Source organism: Neofelis nebulosa, chromosome 2 (genome assembly GCF_028018385.1).
Source record: "Neofelis nebulosa isolate mNeoNeb1 chromosome 2, mNeoNeb1.pri, whole genome shotgun sequence".
Classification (NCBI taxonomy): domain Eukaryota; kingdom Metazoa; phylum Chordata; class Mammalia; order Carnivora; family Felidae; genus Neofelis; species Neofelis nebulosa.
The window spans coordinates 195,614,675-195,636,646 of NC_080783.1; the positions used below are offsets into that span (position 1 = coordinate 195,614,675).

The following is a 21,972-nucleotide window of genomic DNA, read 5'->3' on the forward strand; positions in this document are numbered from 1 at the left end:
TGCCATGTGATGCTCACTGGCTATTGGCCAGAGTCATCAGTTTCTTGACATGTTGGACTCACCATAGGGCTACTCAGAACATAACAGCTTGCTTCTCCCAGAGCAAAGACTCTGAGAGAGAGTGCCCGAGATGGAAGCCACAGTCTCTTTGTAGTCTAATCTCAGAAGTGACATTCCATTGTATCTGCCATGTTCTATGTATTACAATAAGTATAGGCCATACTCAAGAGGAGGGAACTATACAAGGGTGTTAATGCTAGGAGGTGGACATCATTAGGGGCTGTGTCGTGGGTAGTGTACCACATGGTCTGGTATGAACTCATCTTCAGTGGAACTTTATCTGTGACAATCCTGAACAGCCTGGGTTAGAAATTTGTTCCTCAGAAAATACTTTGCAATCACTTCTGTTAGACTATTCTTGGTCTGGGACCATTTTATGTTAATTTTTAATTTGCAGGGAGGTGTCTGGGTCACCCAGGCCTATGCAGACAGAATCCTGTATCTATGTGAAGACCAGCTTGCGGCTACAAAAATCTTAGAACATTGGCCTACTTCTCCCTCCCTCCAGTGCCTAGATTACAGACTAGCTTCCTATTATCATCCTGTGCTGATAATTAATTTTTTTTTAGTCTACTTTTCATGAAAGGTTTCCCCTTTCCTACCTTTATGGAGGTTCTCATTTCCAATGCTGTGTTTCATGTGGGCCCAGCGCCTTACTCCTACACCCAAGTGAGTGTTAATACCTAAACCCGTTAGTCCCTGAGACCAGCAACCTGCACCCCCACCTTCCACCGCCCCTGGGCTGTTTGCAGCCCTGACTCACACAGTTAATATTCTGATTTTCTAGTCTCCTCTTTGCTTTTGTCCCCTGGGGACACATCGTGCTTTCTTGTGAGCTCAGCTATGCATATAAAACATTTCTTATATTTTATCCAGTGTTTTAGAGTGTTTTGAAATGGGAGTGTTTTCCAAGGTTAGCTAAACTAAATGACACAGGTAAACTATGGAGGATGTTGCGTAGCCCCCAGATGAACCTGCCAACTCCAGCATGGACAATTTCAGTTAGACCCAAGCAAAGCGTTTTCTGCTAAATATCCCACACCCTGGGAAATATTTACCGATTCTGAGTCTGATTTGGAAAAAGGCTAAGGTTCCTATTTTCTAAGAGGATTCTTTGACTTTGACTCTACTGAAAGTGGGGGCTGGGGGAAACAGGGTGGAAGACAGTGCAGGGATAATAGGAGAATTCACAGCACAATGTTACAATTTTATAATTCTAATACAGTAAAGATCAACACTGGTGCAATATTCCTCTGGGAGTCTATACAATTCTGTGTTTCCCTTAGGTCCTGGTCCCTTGTGGGAACACTTCAGAAGCTCCTCTTGGCCAGTAGAGATAGAAAGTGTGTCCCCAGGGAGTTTCTCACCTTCCCTCTGTCTGCCTTGGATAGAATTGGTCATAGGAATAGCATATGGTTGGGATTTCAAGAGCTTCAGAGACTCTGGGAAGGAGAGGCCTCTGAAAGGTACTGTCATTGTGATTTAAGACCCTCTGCTATATGCCAGATATTATGTCTAGAACTTTACACACAGAAGAGGCTTGGAGATATAGAGATGAGCTGCAAAATGAGATTCCTTCCATCTGTGGTATCCAGAATGCTCTCTACTGGAGTTAGATCAACTCTCCTATGCCCCAGAAGGGACTCTCTGAGCTGGATTGGTTCTAGTTGGGGAGTATCTTGAGCCTGGCCTAGAAATAGCAGGAGTTAGATCAGCTTCTGAGCTTTAGGAAATAAAACTGGTCCTTGGTACCCCAGAGGTCCAGAGATAGGAAACTTGCAGAAGTCATGATGAAAACCACAGCTGCCACAGAAGTGTGGCCTGTGCCAAACATGGCAGAACTTAACTTCTACAGGATCTTGGATTGATTTTTCCATGACCTGTGATTTCTGTACACTTGTAATGAAATTACTTTATTTTATTTTATTATTATTATTTTTAATGAAGTTACTTTAGAACAAGCCGCAGAAAGAAGTCCAGACACTCCTTTTTGATTACTGGGCCCACACTGGAACCACTGAATCCAAATTTTCACAAAATTTTGTCCCTGAGCTTTGAAGCAGCCAAAGCAAAGAGAGGCATATGGTTAGAGAGCCTTGGGTTCAGATCCTTGGAGTGGAGCTTGAGTTAAGGTAGGTTTAACAAGGTCCTCAGGAGATTCTCATGCTCAGTCAGCCTGGGAAAAGAGCCAGGAAACCTGGCATTTAACTTTAGTAAATCACTTACAAGCTGGGCATCTTTGGACAGTTCATCGGCTCTCTCTGAGCCTTAGTTTGGGCAAATTAAGATCAGTAGAATTGGATGGAAATTTCTGCTCAATTTGAGGTAGAATTTAGTGATGTCATGTTATGCTTTGGAGGTGGAGTTATGGAAATGTCAAGTTGCATTTTACACGTGAGCCAAGCCACTACTTTATCTGTTGATTGCACATAAATATGATGTCATGAATCTCCTGGGAGATGTCACAAGATGCGGCCATGGGACGCTTGGTGTCATATTTACCATGTGGATGCTACCGAGGACCTTATCCATGACTTCCTCCAATGGTCTCTACGTAATCACTCATGGGGGGGATTTCTCTTGGGCTCAATAACAGGGGATAGTTGTGGTTCTCAAGAGCAGTGGCTTGTTTCCAGGTAGGTCCTGAGACCTTCACATGTCATCCACTGAAGGCTTAGGATGTACCAGTACCTGCACCAAATGCCCCACATGTTTTTCTTTGAGTCCCCTAAGTATCCCAATGAAGATGGTACCATTATCATTCTCATTGGGCAGGTGATCAAACTGAGGCCCCAAAGCTTTAAGTAGTTAGTGCTAGGAAGGTGCAGAGCCAACATCTGAGTCCAGGTGGGTCTGGCTCTGTAGCCTGTGGTGCAGGCAACCCGCAAGCTATACTCCTTGATGCTTTGGCTGCTCTGAAGCTCAGGGTCAAACTTGTACTCATCCTGTGCTCTGGGTGTAGAACTTATCCCTGGACCACCTACTTTTATTTTTCCTTTGTGCCAGTTTTCTCATATAATACAAACGATGCTGCAATCTCTGCGGTACATTTAGTCTTAGTGCAGTGCTAGGGGACACAGTTCCATGAACAGAATTTTTGTTTTGCTTTTTTTCTTAGTTGCTTTAATTTTTTTTAAACCACCATGGATTCTGTACCACAAAATATCAAAACAAAAACTTTTGCTCCATCACTTACCCATTAATTTCTGCCCTGCCCCATGGTATATATATCTCTATAGGGTGCAATCAGTTTTGTAATGTAATGGATCATAAATAATAAAATAAAAGGCGCGCACTGCCTTCCCTGCAGTTCCCCACCTCCATACTGGGCAGGAGGGTGGATGTCCCTGGTCCTCTCCCTCTGGGTTAGGTGAGAGAAATGTGAGGGGCTGGCTGTAGGTGGAGAGAAAGATGACGCGGTCCCAGGTGTCCAGGAGAGGCATAGATGGGGTGGAAGGAGAAGTGTGTAGGGTAAAGAACAGACCCCAAGACAGTGGAGGCAGGCCTGAAGAGCCGCACAGGGCATAGGATCCTCAATCCTTCTTTGCACAGAGTGAGGGTTTCTTTTCGTCCCAGCATCACACAGAGGCAGTCTCTGCAGATCCAGATATATTCCTAAGGCAATGCGCCTCAGAGACACCCGCTTTCATCCCAGCACCCCTGTAACTATCGTCCCTACCCCCTGCCCCCAGCTCAGTGAGGAGCTGAACCAGCAGCTGGAGGCCGTGTGCGGGTCTGTGTTTGGGGAACTCGAGTCCCAGGCAGTGGACGCCCTGGACCTGCCCGGCTGTTTCCGCATGCGGAGCCACAGCTACCTCCGGGCCATCCAGGCCGGCTGCTCTCAAGACGACGACTGCCTGCCCCTCCTTGCTGCCCCTGCCTCTGTCTCAGGGAGGCCCGGCTCCTGTGAGTGTGCCCTCTCTGCCCCCCCGCCCGGCCCTAGGTTGGAGAGCGCCCTGGGTTCTGGCGCTGGCCCCAGTCACAGCTGTGCTGTGTGATCTTGGGCAGCTGGCTTGCCTCTCTGGGCCGCATGATGGGGAGAACAAGCCTCGGCTCTGTACATAGCAGCGCTTGGAGGACGCGTGCCTGCTGCCTCCTCGGGCACCGCGTGGGTGTGGGGCGGCGGGTCACAAGACACCCGATGGGACGCGAGTTTCTCACCCGCTGCGTTTCTGCGTTCCGGCCACAGCCTTCAACTTCAGAAAGGCCCCGTCCCCCATCCCGCCGGGAAGCCAGGCCCCGCCCCGCATCTCCATCACGGCCCAGAGCAGCACCGACTCCGCCCACGAGAGCTTCACGGCCGCCGAGGGCCCCGCCCGGCGCTGCAGCTCCGCGGACGGGCTGGACGGCCCGGCCATGGGCGCGCGCACCCTGGAGTTGGCTCCGGTGCCACCCCGGGCCAGCCCCAAGCCCCCTACACTCATCATCAAGACCATTCCTGGCAGGGAGGAGCTGCGGAGCCTGGCGCGGCAGCGGAAGTGGCGGCCGTCCATTGGGGTGCAGGTACGGCAGGACGAGGCGCCGAAGCAAGCTCAGGCCCTGGCCGGTGGGGATGGGTTGACCTTTTCCTTGGTCTGCTCTGCGCCTGGTCATCGACAGGGCCCTTACAACCAGTCCCGGCCCACTCCCTTGTCACTTGTCGTGGAGCCATCGCCTCTACTGGTTGCCAGTACGATGCCTCTGACCTCCTGGGTCTCTTTTCTTGTTGGGTCAGATTGTCTTTGCAGAATCTGCCCACTGGCTTGGGGCTCAGCCTCTGCTCACCCCTCTGCCTGGGGAGAGCTTGTGTCCCTTGTCTAGCCCCGGCCACTGACTCCCGCTACCCTGCCGCCAGGTGGAGACTATCTCGGATTCGGACACGGAGAACAGGAGTCGAAGAGAGTTCCACTCCATTGGTGTTCAGGTGGAAGAGGACAAGAGGTAGGTCTGGGTGGGGCTATCTCAGGCTTCCTTGGGGGAGAAGAGGAGAGGAGGCTGCACAGTGCCCTTCTTGGTGCGGTCTGCCTGCACACCCTCTCTTTCTGGACTGCGACTAGAGCCCTCCTAATGGGGAGGAGTCTGGGCAGCCACAGAGGTTACCCTCGGAGATGTCAGCAGGGCAGTCATCAGATCTAAAGTGAGTTCTCCTTGTACCCGTGCCTGTCCCAGGTGTTCCGAGGCAACAGGAGTGGTTGGAGGAAGGGGCTGGTAGGGAGAGGTAACAGGTAGGTGCTGAGCAGGCCTCCAACAACTGTCCTTTATAGGGGATAGCAGGATTTTCCTAATCCCTCCTTATGACCTGTGGTGTACAAGTATGTGAGCTCAAAAAGAAACAAATAAACATGAAGATTGCCTCTCAGGGGCCTCTGGCAAATGTAATACTCCTCCTCACTTGGCTCACACAAGCATTTAACCAGTCAGGGGTACCTATTACATGCCTGAGATGGTAGAATTACCAGCAGCCACTATTCTGGCATTAGGTGGCCTCAGAAACACTGCTTCCTTAATTTCCAGCTGAAAAATTAGCATTCAGCTCTGGAGGGGATACTGGGAGGAGTCCCTCTGTTGTTGGCTCCCTGTGGGAAGATGCTTTCTCTAATGACCATGTGGCAGTGCCACAGTGGCCCATCTGCCCTCTGGGCTGCAATGCCACCAGGCCAGTGGCCCGAAGTACGGTGGCTGCAAGAGTTTCATGGTAATCTGTGTTGTCCAGGCCATACGCACTAGAGGAATAAAGCTAGAGTCTTAGTAGCAGCCCCTTCAGCTGTTCCCAGCTGCCACTGTTGGGCCTTTTGACCTCCCCTAAAGTTCTGTTAGCTCTTTCTGGGAACCCCTGGGAGTAGTGTGTGTGTGTGTGTGTGTGTGTGTGTGTGCGCACCTGATCAAGTCGTGGGGTTCCTGTGGGCTGCACCAGTTTTCTTTATGCACGCTCCAGCTCCCTGCAGTTCCATATGCTCCTGAGGCTGTAAATGCTTCCACCAAGGGTGATCAATAGCTGCCTTGTTGCCTCCATTGCTCCTGAAAGCCACTGTCCTCCAAACTCTTAATATTCCACAAAGATCCCAGGAAAGGAGCACTTTATGGCAAACCCAATTCACAAGTCCGTGACCTGAGTTCCTGATTGGTGGGGTAGGAGTCATGGAGGGAGGCAGCTCTGTGTTCAGAACTCTTCCCCCAACTCTAATGCTGCTCTGTAGACCATCAACCAAACCCACTACCCACACTCACTCCTTTATAAGGCTTCTTGGTCCCTCATCCAGTGAGACCCCTGGGGATCCCCCTATTCTTCCTAACAAGCCTGAATCCTGGGAAGAGTGCAGTAGACATTCTACTGAGATTCTCGCTAAATCAGTAAACTTTCATTCATTCATTCATTCATTCAGAAAATGCTCATTGAGCATCTCTTATATGACTGTTCCTATTAAAGGCTCATGGAAACATCAAAGACATGAGTCTTGCCCTCACAGAAGTTATGGCTTGGAAGGGAAACAAGGCAATGAATAAATACTCCACAGAAAGAAATATGATCATGCATTATGGTGTAATATGTAATGGGATATTATTACATGTTATGGTGGGAATATGAAAGAAAAAATCTAAGAGAGAAGGGATCTTATTTAGGGTAAGTGGGTAACTCAAGGATTGACTGGGAATACTCAGGTGATGATTGTTGGTGGAAGGGTACCAGGAAGAGGGAATAGCATATGTGAAGGCACTTGGGCAGGACAGAGTTTGACATGCATCAGGAACCAAAAGAAGGTTCCGGGGCTGGTGTGGAACGAGATGGGGCAGTGGTGAGGGAGTGGATTGGAGAATAGGCAGAGGTCAGGTCATGCAGAGCACGGGCATGATAAAGAACTGGAATTTAATTATAACTAATGAGTAGCCATTAAAAGGTGAAAGAAGCATGACAGGATCTAATTTATGTTTACAAAAGATCACTAGCTGCTAAGTGGAGAATGAATTTGAGGGAAATAATAGTGAGTATGGGGAGGCTAGTAAGCAGGAATGTTTCCTGATACAGAAGAAAGGTGATAGCCTTTTGCATCATAGAGGACCTCTTTTTTCTATTTTATTTTCTAATTGGGCACTACCAGTGCACGGGAAGATTATAAAGTTTTATACGTTGATTTTTGTATTCAGCAGATTAGCTGCTGTCTCTTATTAGGACTCATAGTTTGTCTGAAAATCATGATGGATTTTCTATATAGTTGGTCATGTCTTCTGTAAATAAGGATATTTCTTTTAAATCTGTATTCTTTTAATTTCTGTTTCTTGCAATAATGCATTGTGTAGGACTTCTAGTTCACTGTGGAGTATAGCAGTCTTGTCCCATTCCTGACACTGGTGGTTATCTTCTCAAATCCTGTTCACAAGTAAGGTGATGTTTGGTACAGATTTAGGTGGATACTATTTATCAGGTTAAGGAAATTCCCTTCTATTCCTAGTTGGCTAAGAAGTTTCATTTTTATTTTAAATAGAAAATGAGCTGGAATTTTATTGCATGCTTGTTCAGAATCTACTTGGATGATCATAGATTTTCTCCTTTCATCTGTAATGTGAATTATATTAATAGATTTTCCATGTTGATCCATTATTTCATTCCTGGGATGAACCCTGCTTGATGCTATTGTCAGTTTGGATTAAGTTTTGCTGGAAGTAGCAGAGCCTCAATAGAATCTTTAAAAAAATTTTTTTAATGTTTATTTTTGAGGGGGGTGCAGAGAGAGAGGGAGACAGAGAGGATCCAAAGTGGGCTCTGTGCTGACCAGAGAGTTCAGTGCGGGGCTCGAACTTGTGAACTGCAAGATCATGACCTAAGCCAAAGTCGGACGCTGAACTGACAGAACCACTCAGGTGCCTGGAACCTCAATAGTATCTTAAGTGAATTTCTCCTTCACTTAGAAAAAGAAAAGCCTGGAGGTAGAAGTGCAGTGTCAGGATCCAGGCTTTTTCTATCTTGCTGGTCTTGCACTCTGTGCATCACCTCCTTCCCAGGAGCTGATGCCCAAGCTCCAGCCAGTCCTATCTGTATTCTGAGAAGTACCAAGGAGGAAGAGAGGAGGGACACAGTCCTTCCTTGTAAAAAAGACTTTCTGAAAATTACATATGACATGCTCAGGTACATCACATTGGCTAAAACCTCATCATGTGGCATCTAGCTGCAAGGGAGGCTATGAGATGTATAGTCTTAGTTGGGAAGCAATGTACAACGAGCAGGGCACATTGCTGAAAATCAGGGTTCTTCTGGCTAAAGACAAAGAGAAGAATGGACATACGGAACTCTAGTGGCTTTTGTCACAGTCTTGCTGTATTATTTTTATATACATTACTGGATTTTTGAATAGCTACTACTTTAAGATGTTTTTTGGGTTTATTTTTGAGAGAGAGAGTGTGAGTGGGGTAGGGGCAGAGAGAGGGGGACAGAGGATCTGAAGTGGGCTCTGTGCTGACAGCAGCGAGCGAGATATGGGTTTCGAACTCATGAACCATGAGATGAACTTGGATGCTCAACTGACTGAGCCACCCAGGTGCCCCTACTTTAAGATTTTTATATCTGTGTTCATAAGTGATATTAGATGACGGTTTTGCTTTATTGTTGTTATTCAGTTCAGGCATTTAGGTTATGCTGGAGTCCTAAAATGAGTTTGGAAGCCTTATCTGTGGTTCTGTTCTTTGGAACAACTTGTGTAAAGTAGGAATTATCTATTTCTTAACGTTTTGGTAAAAGTTGCCCATAAAACTATCTAGGCCTGATGCCTTTGGGGCTAGGAGAAACTTTTTGAACTACAGCTTTAGTTTCTTTCATGGTTATTGACCTATTCAGGTTTTCTTTTTCTTCTTGAGTCAGTTTTGGTGATTTATATGTTTCTAAGAAATGGGCCATTATACAAAAAAAAAAAAGACTGTTTAAAAAAATTTTTTATAACATTTATTTATTTTTGAGAGAGAGAGAAACAGAGCATGAGTGGGGGAGGGGCAGAGAGAGAGAGATACAGAATCGGAAGCAGGCTCCAGTCTCCGAACTGTCAGCACAGAGCCTGACATGGGGCTTGAACCCACAAGCTGTGAGATCATGACCTGAGCTGAAGTTGGATGCTTAACCAACTGAGCCACCCAGGCACCCCAAAATGACAGTTTTAAAACATTTTTGGCACAAATATTCTTTGTCATAGTGTTATAATTTTATAAGTTTTTATTGTATCTGTAGCTTATGCCCCTTCTTTTCATTCCTAATACCATATATGTATGTCCGATCTCTATTTCTTGATCAATGTTGTCTGAGGTTTGTATAGTTTATCATTTTAATATATTTTAAAGATATATATATTTTTAGAAGAAGTTATTTATTTATTTGGGGGGGGGGGCGCAGAGAGAGAGAGGAAGAGAGAGAGAATCCCGAGCACGATGTGGGGCTCAAACTCACAAACCGGGAGATCATGACCTGAGCTGAAACCAAGAGCCAGATGCTTAACCAGCTGAGTCACCCAGGTGCCCCTTAAAGTTATATTTTATCAGTCTTTAAGAAAACTGGCTTTTGGGTCATTAGCATCTCTATTCTTTCTTTTTTATCTTTAATGTTTCCTTTTTTTTTTTTTTTACTTTTGTGTTATTATTTTTCTTTTTCCTATCTTCTGTGACTTTTTTACAGGTTCCTGAACACTATTTCTTATTTTTTAACATGTGTTTTTAAGGCTATAAATTTTCCTTTTAACTATGCTGCTATAACTGTACTTCATAAATTTTGAGATGCAGTATTTTTATTGTTCAGTTCTAAATAGTTTGTAACTTTTATCATAATTTCCTTTTTCACCTGTGAATTCCATGAATTATTTACAAGTTTTTGTTTTGTTTTAGTTTCCAAATTATTTTGTGGGGGGTGGTGGGGAGCTCTCTTTCCACTACTAATTTCTAAATTTGCTGCATGTGGTAATAGTATGCATTCTGTATGATATTTTTTATTCCTTAAAATTTGTTGAGACTTCCTCTCTCATATATACATTTATTATATAAATGGTCAGACTTCTAAATTATATTTTTCAAATGTTTAGCTTTGATTTCTGTTTAAATTTTTTAGCCAGTTCTGAGAGAGTTGTATTAAAAATGTCTCACCATGATTGTGGATGTGTCATTTTCCCTGGTACTTTTATTAGTTTTTTCTTCAGTTTGAGAGTGCTACTTAGAAGTATTCAGGCTTATGATTGTTATGTCTTCTTGGTGGGTTGCCCCTTTGATCATTAAATAGGCTGCTGATCATCCTCACTAAAGTTTTTTGCCTTGACGTCTATTTTGCTTGATTTTATCATTATGGTTGTTTTCTTTTGGTTAATTTTCCAAAATCTCCTTTTTCATACTTTGATTTTCAACCTCCTTATATCCTTTTTAGATCTGTTGCTTGTAAACAGTGTAGGGCTAACATTTAGTAGATGTATTTAGTCTATTTCTATATATACATATACATATACATATACATATACATATACATATACATATATATATATATACATATATATATATATATTGATTACTCATTTATTTGGACTTATTTTTATCTCTTTAACAATGCCTTTTCTACACCCCCCCCCTTTTTTCTTTTTTAAAGTAAGCATAGATGCCCCACATGGGACTTGAACTCATGACCCTGAGATCAAGAGTCACATGCTGTACTGACTAAGCCAGCTAGGCACCCCATCATGCTTTTTCTTTGCTTTCCTCCTCTCCTACCTCTCTGCCTTCTATTGAACTGATCAAATTTACTTTATTTCTTTTTTCCTTCTACTGCTTTGGAAGTTTACATTTTAGTAGTGATTTTCCTCAAATGTTTAGCAAATATACTTAATTTCATATTTTTCTACTAAAGTCTAAAACCAGTGAGTATTTCTACCTTTCATGGGCAAACACCAAGAAGCTTGGAACACCTTAATTTCCTTCTTAACTCCCTCTTCCCATCTTCCATGTTGTATTTGTCTAGTATTTTGACTATACCTCCTTAAAAAAAAAACTCTGCTAAAGCAGCTGTTCTTATATCTTTCATGGTCTAATAGTTTAGATTTACAAGCATATTTTAGACCAACTTACATGTTCACTATTACTTCTTACTGCCCACTCCGTCCTCATGCGTTCAGCGTTTTCTGTGCTGAAGTACTGCTTCAGCTTGGGACCAGTTTTAGAGTCCATGTCTCTTCTTGAGGTTTCTGGATTTCAGTGCTAGCACTCACTGTAACTCATACCCACACACAAAACGGACTTCCAGGCCACATTTCTGAAGCATGACCTGCATTTTCTAGTCCACATTTGTAAGTAAAATGACCCTTCGTGGCTGCTGGCTTTGTACATGGGGTCTCCTTCCAGCTCCCCAGGATGCACGGGTTTGGGGGCTTTCCTCTCTTCCTCCCTGAGCATTACCATCTAGCCTCTAGCATATGTCTGGCCCACTATTCCTGTGGCTCACTTGGCTTAGATTCCCTCTCACTTCTTAGGTTTTGAATTTCCTTTTTGTCTCTAGTACCTGATGATTTCTCTCTTTCTATTTTCAAGCTTGGCACTATAGCAGAAACACCGTTTGACTTAATTTTATCCAGTATTTCTCTGTGTTTCAGTGTGTGTGTGAGTGGGAGCTTTTCAAGTTAGTTCAGTCTTCCGTATTGATCAGTTGTCTGGACTAGGCTGATAGCAGTAGATACAGAGAGAAGCGGACCAATTTGAGAAGCATTTTGGAGCAAAGTCATGGAAGGACAGGGACAGGCTGAGGGGAGGTCCTTCTTGCTCTTGTGTAGGTATTTGTGGGGTCTTGGTGGGGTGAGCTGGTGAGGGGGAGAAGGTGTTGGATAAATGTCTAAAGAGCTGAATTGCCCGGGACAGGTGATCATGCTGGGAATCCAAGGGGGTGACAGGTGGGGAGAGAAGAAATCTGGCGCATCTCTCTGGCCAGGCTCCCTTGCTTGTCTGCTGCAGGCATCCTTAGTTGTCCACCTGCACTGTCCTTTCTGTCCCTTATGTCCCTGGCACTTTAAGTCTGACTTACCACACACCATGCCCCAAATGGTACATAAAAGCGAGCCATGACTACCAGCAGCCTTTCCAGGCAGACATCCAGGAGCCCCCACCTGCTGCCGCCCCATTTTCTTGGACTCTCTTGTTCTTACTCCTGTCTCACTGGCCCCAGTATCTGTCATCTCTCTCTGCCCGTTGGTTTTAGAAATTGCCAGAAAGGAAAGGTCTCTCCTCTTCTGCCTTTCAGTGTGTTCCCTGCCAACCTGTTGGGTGAAGAGTTCAGATTTATTGCCCCTTAGACCTGTTGTCAGTGGGTTTTTCCAGTTGCCCGTATCCGTGGTGACTTGGCTTAGAACTACACAGGGATGGGTGGCTGTGGGTGCTTCTCCAGTTCCATCTCCGCTGCACCCCCAACTAAGATTCATTTGTCCACAGACATTTATTAGACCCCTATTATTTGTCAAGTACTATGCTGGGCACTGAGGATACAAAGGTAAGTGGAACCAGACAGCCCCTGCCCTGTGAAGCATACTGCCATGTTAAATCTAAGTAGCTCATAAATGATGTAGAAGTACAGCTGTGGTGGTGCCACAAAGGAGAGGTATGTGCACCGTTGAGAGTGTATTGTAGGGGGCTTTGACTTAGTCAGGGTTTGGCGTGGCTTTCCTGAGGAAGTGCCATTTGGGTAGAGATCTCGATGAATGGTTAATACAATTTAACTAGGTGAAAGTGGGAGATAAGAGTGTTCTAGGCAGAAGGAACAGTATGTGCTAAGTCCCTGTGGTGGGAGGGAGCATACTTAAGAAACAGTTACCAGGGCTGTTTTAGGGCATCCTACAGCACCTGTCTACCCAGACCCAGCATACTCTGGGCCAGGATAAAAGAATGCATGGGAGGGCGCCTGGGTGGCTCAGGCGGTTAAGTGCCTGACTTCAGCTCAGGTCACGATCTCACGGTTCGTGGGTTCGAGCCCCGCGTCGGGCTCCGTGCTAACAGCTCGGAGCCTAGAGCCTGCTTCGGATTCTGTGTCTCCCTCTCTCTCTGCCCCTCCCCCACTCACACTCTGTCTCTCTGTCTCAAAAATGAATAAACGTTAAAAAAAAAAAAAAGAATGCACGGGGATGCCTGGGTGGCTCAGTTGGGTAAGTGTCTGACTTCAGCTCAGGTCTTGATCTCATAGTTCATGAGTTTGAGCCCCATAATGGGCTCGCTGATGTCAGCACACAGAACCTTCTTCGGACCCTTTGTCTCCTTCTCTCTCTGCCCCTCCCCTACTCATGCTCTGTCTCAAAAATAAAAATAAACATAAAAAAAGAATGTATCACATGACCCTGCTAAATGTTAGAAGACTATTCCTGGGGCCCTTTAAGAACATAGAAACCATATGAGTTTTGCTTCAAACTCTAACTATGGGAATCCCCTCCTTTTACCAGTAGATCCTTCCTATTAAGAGCTTATATTAAATTCCAGATTTAGCAAAAAGAAAACAAAATAAAGAAAAAACACCAGAATGCTCAGTTAAGTCTGGTTGTCAGATAAACGATGAAGAGGTTTTAGTATATGGAGTCCCCCCAAATTGCATGAGATATACTAAAAAATTACCTGTTATTTATCTGAAATTCAAATTCAACAGGGGCTCCTGTATTTTATCTAACAACCCTACTTATACCCAGTTGTGCCCAAACAGGGCCACCTGGAGAACTCTATGGGAGGAAGGCAGCCCCCTCCTCACCCCACCCCCACCCCCCCTTTCCTTAGCATCATGGTAATTTCTGACTTTGGGGCCTTGGGAATGGCATGTACTGAAAGAATAGAAGCCCCTGAGCCCTGGGAAGGAAGTTTCCATCCTCATGAATTTGTACTCCCAGAGCAGTCATGCGAAAGCAATGCACTGCTGATTGACCACAAGCCCTGGATGTGGATGTGGCCTCCATTCCTCAGTCTTAACTGCTCTTCTTAAATCTCCTACCTTGGCCCCACCTGTTACTGTCTTAGTCCACAGGCTGGGGTGGTGGACTCAAGGCCCCTGATTGATGATATGTATAAGCCTTTAGCTGCTTTCTCAGAGAGGGAGCCAGTACAATAGGTGTACCTTGCTGAAATGTCAGTGCCCTTCCCCCTCCCTGCCCAGTTCCCTCCTTACACCCCCGCCAGCCTGCTGCCACATACTCCTGGCAAAACCTCTTGACAACTCCTGAATGCTGAGCATTCCTTGGACTCTGTGTCTCTTGGGATAAACCAGTTTCTTCCCAGAGCCCTTTGTGTTATCCCTTAGAGAATCACAGTAGAAATGTCTCCCTGAAGTAGCCATGTAACAACTTCCAGAATCATCAGGAATGTGATCATTGTCACCCCAAAGAGCTCGAGGGGGGAGGCTTCCTCAACCTTGTTAAAAAGCTTGGGGAGATGGGGCGCCTGGGTGGCTCAGTTAGTTAAATGTCCGACTTTGGCTCAGGTCATGATCTCACGGTTTGTGGGTTCGAGCCCCGCATCAGGCTCTGTGCTGACAGCTCAGAGCCTGGAGCCTGCTTCGGATTCTTTCTCTCTCTCTCTCTCTCTCTGCCCCTCCCCCACTTGTGCTCTGTCTCTCTCTCTCAAAAATAAATAAAGTGTAAAAAAAAAAATTAAAAAAAAAAAAAAGCTTGGGGAGAAAATATTGTGACAGGCATTGTTAAGAAGTAGTGATGATTCACAACTGAAGCCAGTTTATATCCTGTGTTTACAGCTATTGGTGAGACCACAGCAAATACTGCCAAGAACAGAATTAAGTAGGGACATAAGCCCTGGACTGAAAATTCATCTGTTAGAGTTAGGATTAGGTTTGGCTATAAGTTCCAGAAAACCCCCAGTATGACAGAAGTTTATTTTCCTCTTGCTTACAAGAAGTCTAGAGAGATTAGGTTGAGAGCTGGTAGGTGCTGTGCAGTGTCGGGACCCAGGCTTCTTCTATCTCATTACTTCTCCATCCTTAGCACTTGGCTTCCATCTCATATTCCCAGATGGCTGCTTGAGTCCAGCCATCACATCTGCATTCCAGTCAGCAGGGAGGAGGAAGGAACAAAGAAGGGTACATTTTCCTTTTAAGAACATTTCCTGGGAGTTGCACATACCCCTTCTGCTTATATCCTGTGAGCTAGACCTTAGCTATATGGCTATCCCTAGCTGCAAGGGAGACTGGTAAGAGAATCGTTATTCAAAGTGGCCATGTGTGCAGCTTAAAACTGTGGTATTCTATTACTAAGGAAGAAAGGGAGGATGGATATTCGGGGATGATTAGTGGTCTCTACCATCCTTCCTTCCAACCAGCCTACCCACCCACCCACCCATCCACCAACCAACCAACCACTCAGCCAACGTTTATGTGAGGAATGGCTCTATTTATAAGGGAGACAGAAATGCAAATAACTAACTATAATACAATGTGCTTTGGAGTACAAAAGAGGTTTTATTCAGAATGCCCTGTGAGAACAGATGGAAGTGATCAGCAGCAATCACAATAATTAATAACTACAGTCCCTCACTGGGTTCTCAGTGCTACATTCCCACTATTGTATTTGTCTAGCTCCCTTTCTTTTCAGTGAGAGCTATAAACCTCCCTGCCTTTCCATACAATAGCTAACACTTACAATGGGTAGGCCAGGTGCTGTTCTAAGTTCTTTACATATATTATCTCACCAGAATCCTGTGACCATTCTCATTGATAGACAAGGAAACTGAGGCACAAGCTGTAGAGCTGAGTTTTGGATCCAGGCAGTCTGGCTCCAGGGAGCATGCGCTTAGCCACTTTGCTGGGCCGCGTCCCCCTAAAGCTGCTCATTCACATTTCTTCCCCCGACCCCCCGACACCCCCACCCCCAAATATCCAGCCCACTCACTTCATTGTAATGATTGGGGTCATCTGTGGGACCTCTCTCCACTTCTGCACCGACCCCCACCTATTTGCATCCCTCCCCTCCTCTGCCATCAGTCCTGCCTGAGGTTAGGGCACTCCTCTTCCTGATGAAAGCTGCCCCTCTCCCACAATCCTGGGGAGGCAATGGAGTGCACTGCTGTAAGAGCTGGTCTCCACGACCAGACTGTACTAAAAATTGTTTTTGATCTTTAAAAAAATTGTTTTGAATTTTTATTTATTTTTTAATTTACATTCAAGTTAGTTAGCATATAGTGTAACAATGATTTCAGGAGTAGATTCCTTAATGCCTCTTACTCATTTAGCCCATACCCCCTCCCACAACCCCTCCAGTAACCTCTGTTTGTTCTCCATATTTAAGAGTCTCTTATGTTTTTTCCCCCTCCCTGTTTTTATATTTTTGCTTCCCTTCCCTTGTGTTCATCTGCTTTATGTCTTAAAGTCCTCATATGAGTGAAGTCATAGGATATTTGTCTTTCTCTGACTGACTAATTTCGCTTAGCATAATACCCTCCAGTTCCATCCATGTAGTTGCAAATGGGAAGAGTTCTTCTTTTTGACTGCTGAGTAATATTCCATTATATATATATATATATATATATATATATATATATATATATATATATATAAAATGGATGTATATATATATATATAATGGATGTATATATATATATAATGGATGTATATATATATATATATATATATATATATATATATATATGTATGTATACCACAGCTTCTTGGTATATATTCATCCATCGATGGACATTTGGGCTTTTTCCATACTTTGGCTATTGTCGATAGCACTGCTAGAAACATTGGGGTGCATGTGCCCCTTCGAAACAGCATAGCTGTATCCCTTGAATAAATACCTAGTAGAGCAATTGTAGGGTAGTTCTATTTTTAATTTTTTGAGGAACCTCCATACTGTTTTCTAGAGTGGCTACACCAGCTTGCATTCCCACCAGAAGTGCAAAAGAGATCCTCTTTCTCTGCATCCTGGCCAATATCTGTTGTTGCCTGAGTTGTTAATGTTAGCCTTTCTGACAGGCGTGAGGTGGTATCTCATTGTGGTTTTGATTTGTATTTCCCTAATGATGAGTGATTTGGAGCATTTTTTCATGTGTTGGTTGGCCATCTGGATGTCTTCTTTGGAGAAGTGTCTATTCATGTCTTTTGCCCATCTCTTCACTGGATTATTTGTTTTTTGGGTGTTGAGTTTGATAAGTTCTTTGTAGATTTTGTATACTAACCCTTTATCTGATATGTCATTTGTAAATATCTTCTCCCATTCTGTCGGTTGCCTTTTAGTTTTGCTGATTGTTTCCTTTGCTGTGCAGAAGCTTTTTATTTTGATGAGGTCCCAATAGTTCATTTTTGCTTTTGTTTCCCTTGCCTCTGGAGACATGTTGAGTAAGAAGTTGCTGCGGCCAAGGTCAAAGAGGTTTTTGCCTGCTTTCTCCTCGAGGATTTTGATGGCTTCCTGTCTTACATTTAGGTCTTTCATCCATTTTGAGTTTATTTTTGTGTATGGTGTAAGAAAGTGGTCCAGGTTCATTCTTCTGCATGTCACTGTCCAGTTTTCCCAGCACCACTTGCTGAAGAGACTATCTTTATTCCATTGGATATTCTTTCCTACTTTGTCAAAGATTAGTTGGCCATATGTTTATGGGAAAATTTTTTCAACATTTTTTTAGTGTTCATTTATTTGAGAGAGAGAGAGAGAGAGAGAGAGAGAGAGAGAGAGAGAGAGAGAGAGAGAATCTGAAACAGGCTCCAGGCTCTGAGCTGTCAGCACAGAGCCTGATGCGGGGCTCGAACCCACAAACCGTGAGATCATGACCTAAGCTGAAGTCAGATGCTTCACTGACTGAGCAACCCAGGCGCCCTCCCCCCCCAATTTTTTTTTAATGTTTATTTATTTTTTAGAGAGAGATGGAGACAGAGCATGAGTGGGAGAAGGGGCAGAGAGAGAGAGGGAGACACAGAATCTGAAGCAGTTTCCAGGTTCTGAGCTGTCAGCACAGAGCCCAACGCAGGGCTTGAACTCACAAACTGTGAGATTATGACCTGAGCCAAAGTTGGGCACTCAATTGGCTGAGCCACACAGGCGCCCTGATAACGGTCTAATCTTAAGAGGCCACTTGTTCTCTTTAAGCCTCAGTATTCTCATCTGTAAGTAGGGATGATACTGACACTCTTATCGTGGGACTGTTTTTGAGGACTTAGCATGTTTTTATGCAAAATGCTAAGTCTAGCACACACTAAGTGCTCAAAGCATGTTAGTTATTATTTATTGCCCTTATGTTTGGTCCTTTGACTACTGCCTCTTTCCTCTCCAATCAGTTTTTCTTTACAGGTTGTGTTAGTTTCCTATTGCTGCTATAATCAATTATCACAGATTTAGCAGCATTGAAGAATACATTTAAATTTTTTTAAAAGTATTTATTTACTTACTTATTTACTTATTTATGTATTTAGAGAACATGCATGTGAGTAGGAGGGAGGGACAGAGAGAGAGGGTGGCAGAGAATCCCAAGCAGGCTTCTCGCTTGGGAGAAGCGTTGGCAGAGCCCAATGTAGGGCTCAGACTCATGAATGGTGAGATCATGACCTGAGCCAAAATCAAGAGTTGGACAGTTAACCAACTGAGCCACCCAGGTGCTGCAATACATTTTTATTATATTACTTTTCTAGGGGTCAGAAGTCTGAACTGTGTTTCACTGGGCTAAAATCAAGGTATTGGCAGGACTCCTGGAGGCTCTGGGAAGAATCCATTGTGTCACTTTTTCCTGGTTTATAGAGGTTATCCACATTCCTTGCCTTGTAGCCCACTTCTGTCTTCAGAGAGCCACAATGGCAGGTTGAGTCCCCACATTACATCACTCCAGCCTTGATCCTCTCATCCCATCTCCTTTGGTTCTGACTTTCCAGTCTCCCTCTTTCACTTATAAGGACCTTTGTGATTAAATTGGACACACCAGGATAATCCAGACTTTTCTCCTCATCTCAAGATACTTAATATAACCATATCTGCAAAGTCCCTTTTGCCACGGAAGGTAACCTATTCAGAGGTTCCAGGAGCTAGGACGTGGACCTCTTTGACCATTATGCTGCTTCCCCTGTAGGTTCTCTCCTGTCAAGATATGGCATGGGAGAACCATTCTAGACAAAATATCCCTCTCTTCCCCTCCCCCCGGCTTTATTGAGATACAATTGACAAATAGCCAAAATATCGCTCCCTTAAAGGTATACTGTTTTCTCTCTTCCTCGTTTCTCAACTAACCTTTTTGAAAGAATTGCCTTGCCTAGTTTTCTCCACCTCCTGACAACCTCCTGCCATCTGCCTCAGCCTCCATGCTCCACCAAACTGGCTCTTGCCCTGGTCTCCCGAGGCTTCCATATTGCCAAATCAGTAGACACCTTTAATTCTCAACTGGCTGTATTTTCCATGTCAATTGCTCATTCCTTCTTGAGACCCTTCTGTCCTCTCTCTGCCTTTAGGTGACTCTCCCCTGGTTTTCTTCCTCTTCCTCTGTGGCTTAGATGCCTCTGGGGCTACATTGTCTCTATCCACTCATGAAATGTCCATGTTCCCCAGAGCTTTGCATCTCTGTTCCATTGCTCTTTTCTTAGGTGATCATGTCCCACACTGCTGGTTTTATTCTCTATTTTTATTTTTAATTTTAAAAAATATTTTATTCTTTTCTTTTTTTAAATGTTTACTCTTTTTTTTTTTTTTTTTTTTTTTGAGAGAGAGAGAGAGTGAGTTGGGGAGGGGCAGAGAGAGAGGGAGACACAGAATCCGAAGCAGGCTCCAGGCTCTGAGCTGTCAGCACAAAGCCCGGTGGGGGGCTCGAACTCATGAACCATGAGACCATGACCTGAACTGAAGCTGGACGCTTAACCGACAGCCACCCAGGCGCCCCTAAAAGATTTTATTCTTAAGTCATCTCTACACCCCACATGGGGCTTGAACCTAACAACCCCCAGATCAAGAGCCGCACGCTCCACTGACTGAGCCAGCCAGGTGCTTTACACTGCTGGTTTTAAATACTACTTGCACGGGGTGCCTGGGTGGCTCAGTCGGTTGGGCGACCAAATTCGGCTCAGGTCATGATCTCACAGTTCATGGTTTTGAGCCCTGTGTCGGGCTGTGTGCTGAAAGCTCAGAGCCTGGAGCCTGCTTCAGATTCTGTGTCTCCCTCTCTCTGCCCCTCCCTTGCTTGTGCTCTGTCTCTCTCTCTCTCAAAAATAAACAAATATTTTTAAAAATTAAAGAAAAATACCACTTGCACAAGGTTGACTGACTCCTGCTGAAACTCTGCCACTTTCTGGCCCCCTGCTGGGAGTATTGGTAAAGACTGTGCTTCTAGGATTCCCATAAGCTCTAACTTTTTTGGTCTTCCTTGAGGTAGACATGGTGAAGAGGCTTCATTGAGGCAGCCTGGGGCACTTATGCAAGCTTCTGTTCCAGCCCATGTGGCCTGTTTCCATCAAGACAGAATGTAATCTCAGGATCCCCTCAGAGGTGAAAGGCAGCACACCAGTGGTGCTGAAGGACAGAGCCATGTTCCATGAGGGTACCAGGGAGGCAAACAGGGAAGGCAGGTCTTCAATAATGTCTTTTACTGGGGCAAGCCCCACCTTTACCTGTGTGGTTTGCAACTGCTGGAGCTCTGAAGGAGCCAAAGGTTAACGGGAGCTCAGAGGCACAGAAATATTCAAGATGGATGTTTTGAAAGTGCATCCCAACAGTTCAGTTAGACACACAAGACTCTCACCTGAAACCGAGAACAATTTAACTGAACTTGGGGTGGGGGGTGGGGGGGCTGTCTCCAAATGCAAGAAGGCTGCTGAGGGAGATACAGTGCTGAGGATGGTCTTGGGGGCAATCAGGAGGCTCACAGAGGAAGACATGACTTGAGTAGGGAATGGACAGGGAGGGATGGAGGAGGAGGAGGAGGAGGAGGAGGAGGAGGAGGAGGAGGAGGAGGAGGAGGAGGAAGAGGAAGACCATTTCAGAAAGGCTTAGAGTCAGGGCCAGTGTAATCGACTTGGGGAATAAGGAGAATGCAGGGAGCGGTGAGGTTAGAGAAGAGGACTGCTTCCAGACTAGATGCTACCATTGGGGAAATGCCAGCAGAGGAAACCTGAACTTTATGTTGTTGGCAGTGGGGAGCTATGGAAGAGTTTGGGGCATGGGAATGAGCTGGGCAGAGATCAGCTTTAGGAAGACTGCTCCAATCCTGAGTGGTTTGGAGGGAGGGAACATTCCCTCAGTGGTGAGGGAATGTTGGGCCCCTGATCTGAAAATATGCAAGGTATAATTTTTGAGAGAGGAAGTACCTTAGTGATTATTGGTCCATTCCTATCATTTTATATAGGATGTATGTGTGCATGTATGCTTACGTATAATTACATATATTGTATGATATATTTTACACCCTAGATGGAGGGGAGTAACTCCCCAAAGGCACACAGCAACAAAGCCAGCGTTAGAACTCAGATCTGGTTCCTCATCTAGTGCTTCTCTTTGGTGCTGTGCTGAGTGGAGACGGAAGGGTCTTAAAAGGAGTCTGGTCCAACATCAAGGCAGAGGCTGATAGAAATCTTGACCAGGGCAGGACAGAGCAGATGCCAGGGTAAAGATCATGTGGGAGGCAGTGCGGATATGTTCTTGCTTTCTCTGTCTCTCTGGGTGGGGGTTGGGACATAGGGCTTGTTGGAGACTGCACATGAGTGCATCTCTCTTTCCTGGGTCCTGCAGCATCCTTCTGGGCCTGGTTTCTATGGCAACAGGCTCCCAGCAGGCAGCCCGCCAGCTGGAGGGAAGCAGGCAGGCAAGGCAGGCAGGGAGAGGAGGCCTGGGCAGCAAGAGGAAGGCTGAAGTTGTGGGGGTTGGAGGAGACTCCTGGGAAGCTTGAGGGGTCCCTAGAGCTGGTCCCCCAAGTTCCCCTCTCTTTAGACCGTAATGGGGTGGAGGTAGCTTAGGACATATGGGTCTTTCTTTTTTGGTCTGGAAACTT

General features: G+C 45.1%; 2 protein-coding genes across 6 annotated transcripts in view; one reads left to right on the plus strand and one right to left on the minus strand.

Moving 5' to 3' along the window:
* Window positions 1-21,972, minus strand: part of GJB3 (gap junction protein beta 3) — a 215,587-nt gene that overhangs the window by 92,887 nt on the left and 100,728 nt on the right. The window lies entirely within an intron of this gene.
* Window positions 1-21,972, plus strand: part of DLGAP3 (DLG associated protein 3) — a 64,026-nt gene that overhangs the window by 37,609 nt on the left and 4,445 nt on the right. For all 3 annotated transcript variants that reach the window (XM_058718127.1, XM_058718129.1, XM_058718126.1), the window contains 3 exons: window positions 3,753-3,966; window positions 4,250-4,563; window positions 4,895-4,980. In XM_058718127.1, coding sequence (XP_058574110.1) covers window positions 3,753-3,966; window positions 4,250-4,563; window positions 4,895-4,980 — 614 coding nt within the window. The remainder of the gene's footprint in view (window positions 1-3,752; window positions 3,967-4,249; window positions 4,564-4,894; window positions 4,981-21,972) is intronic.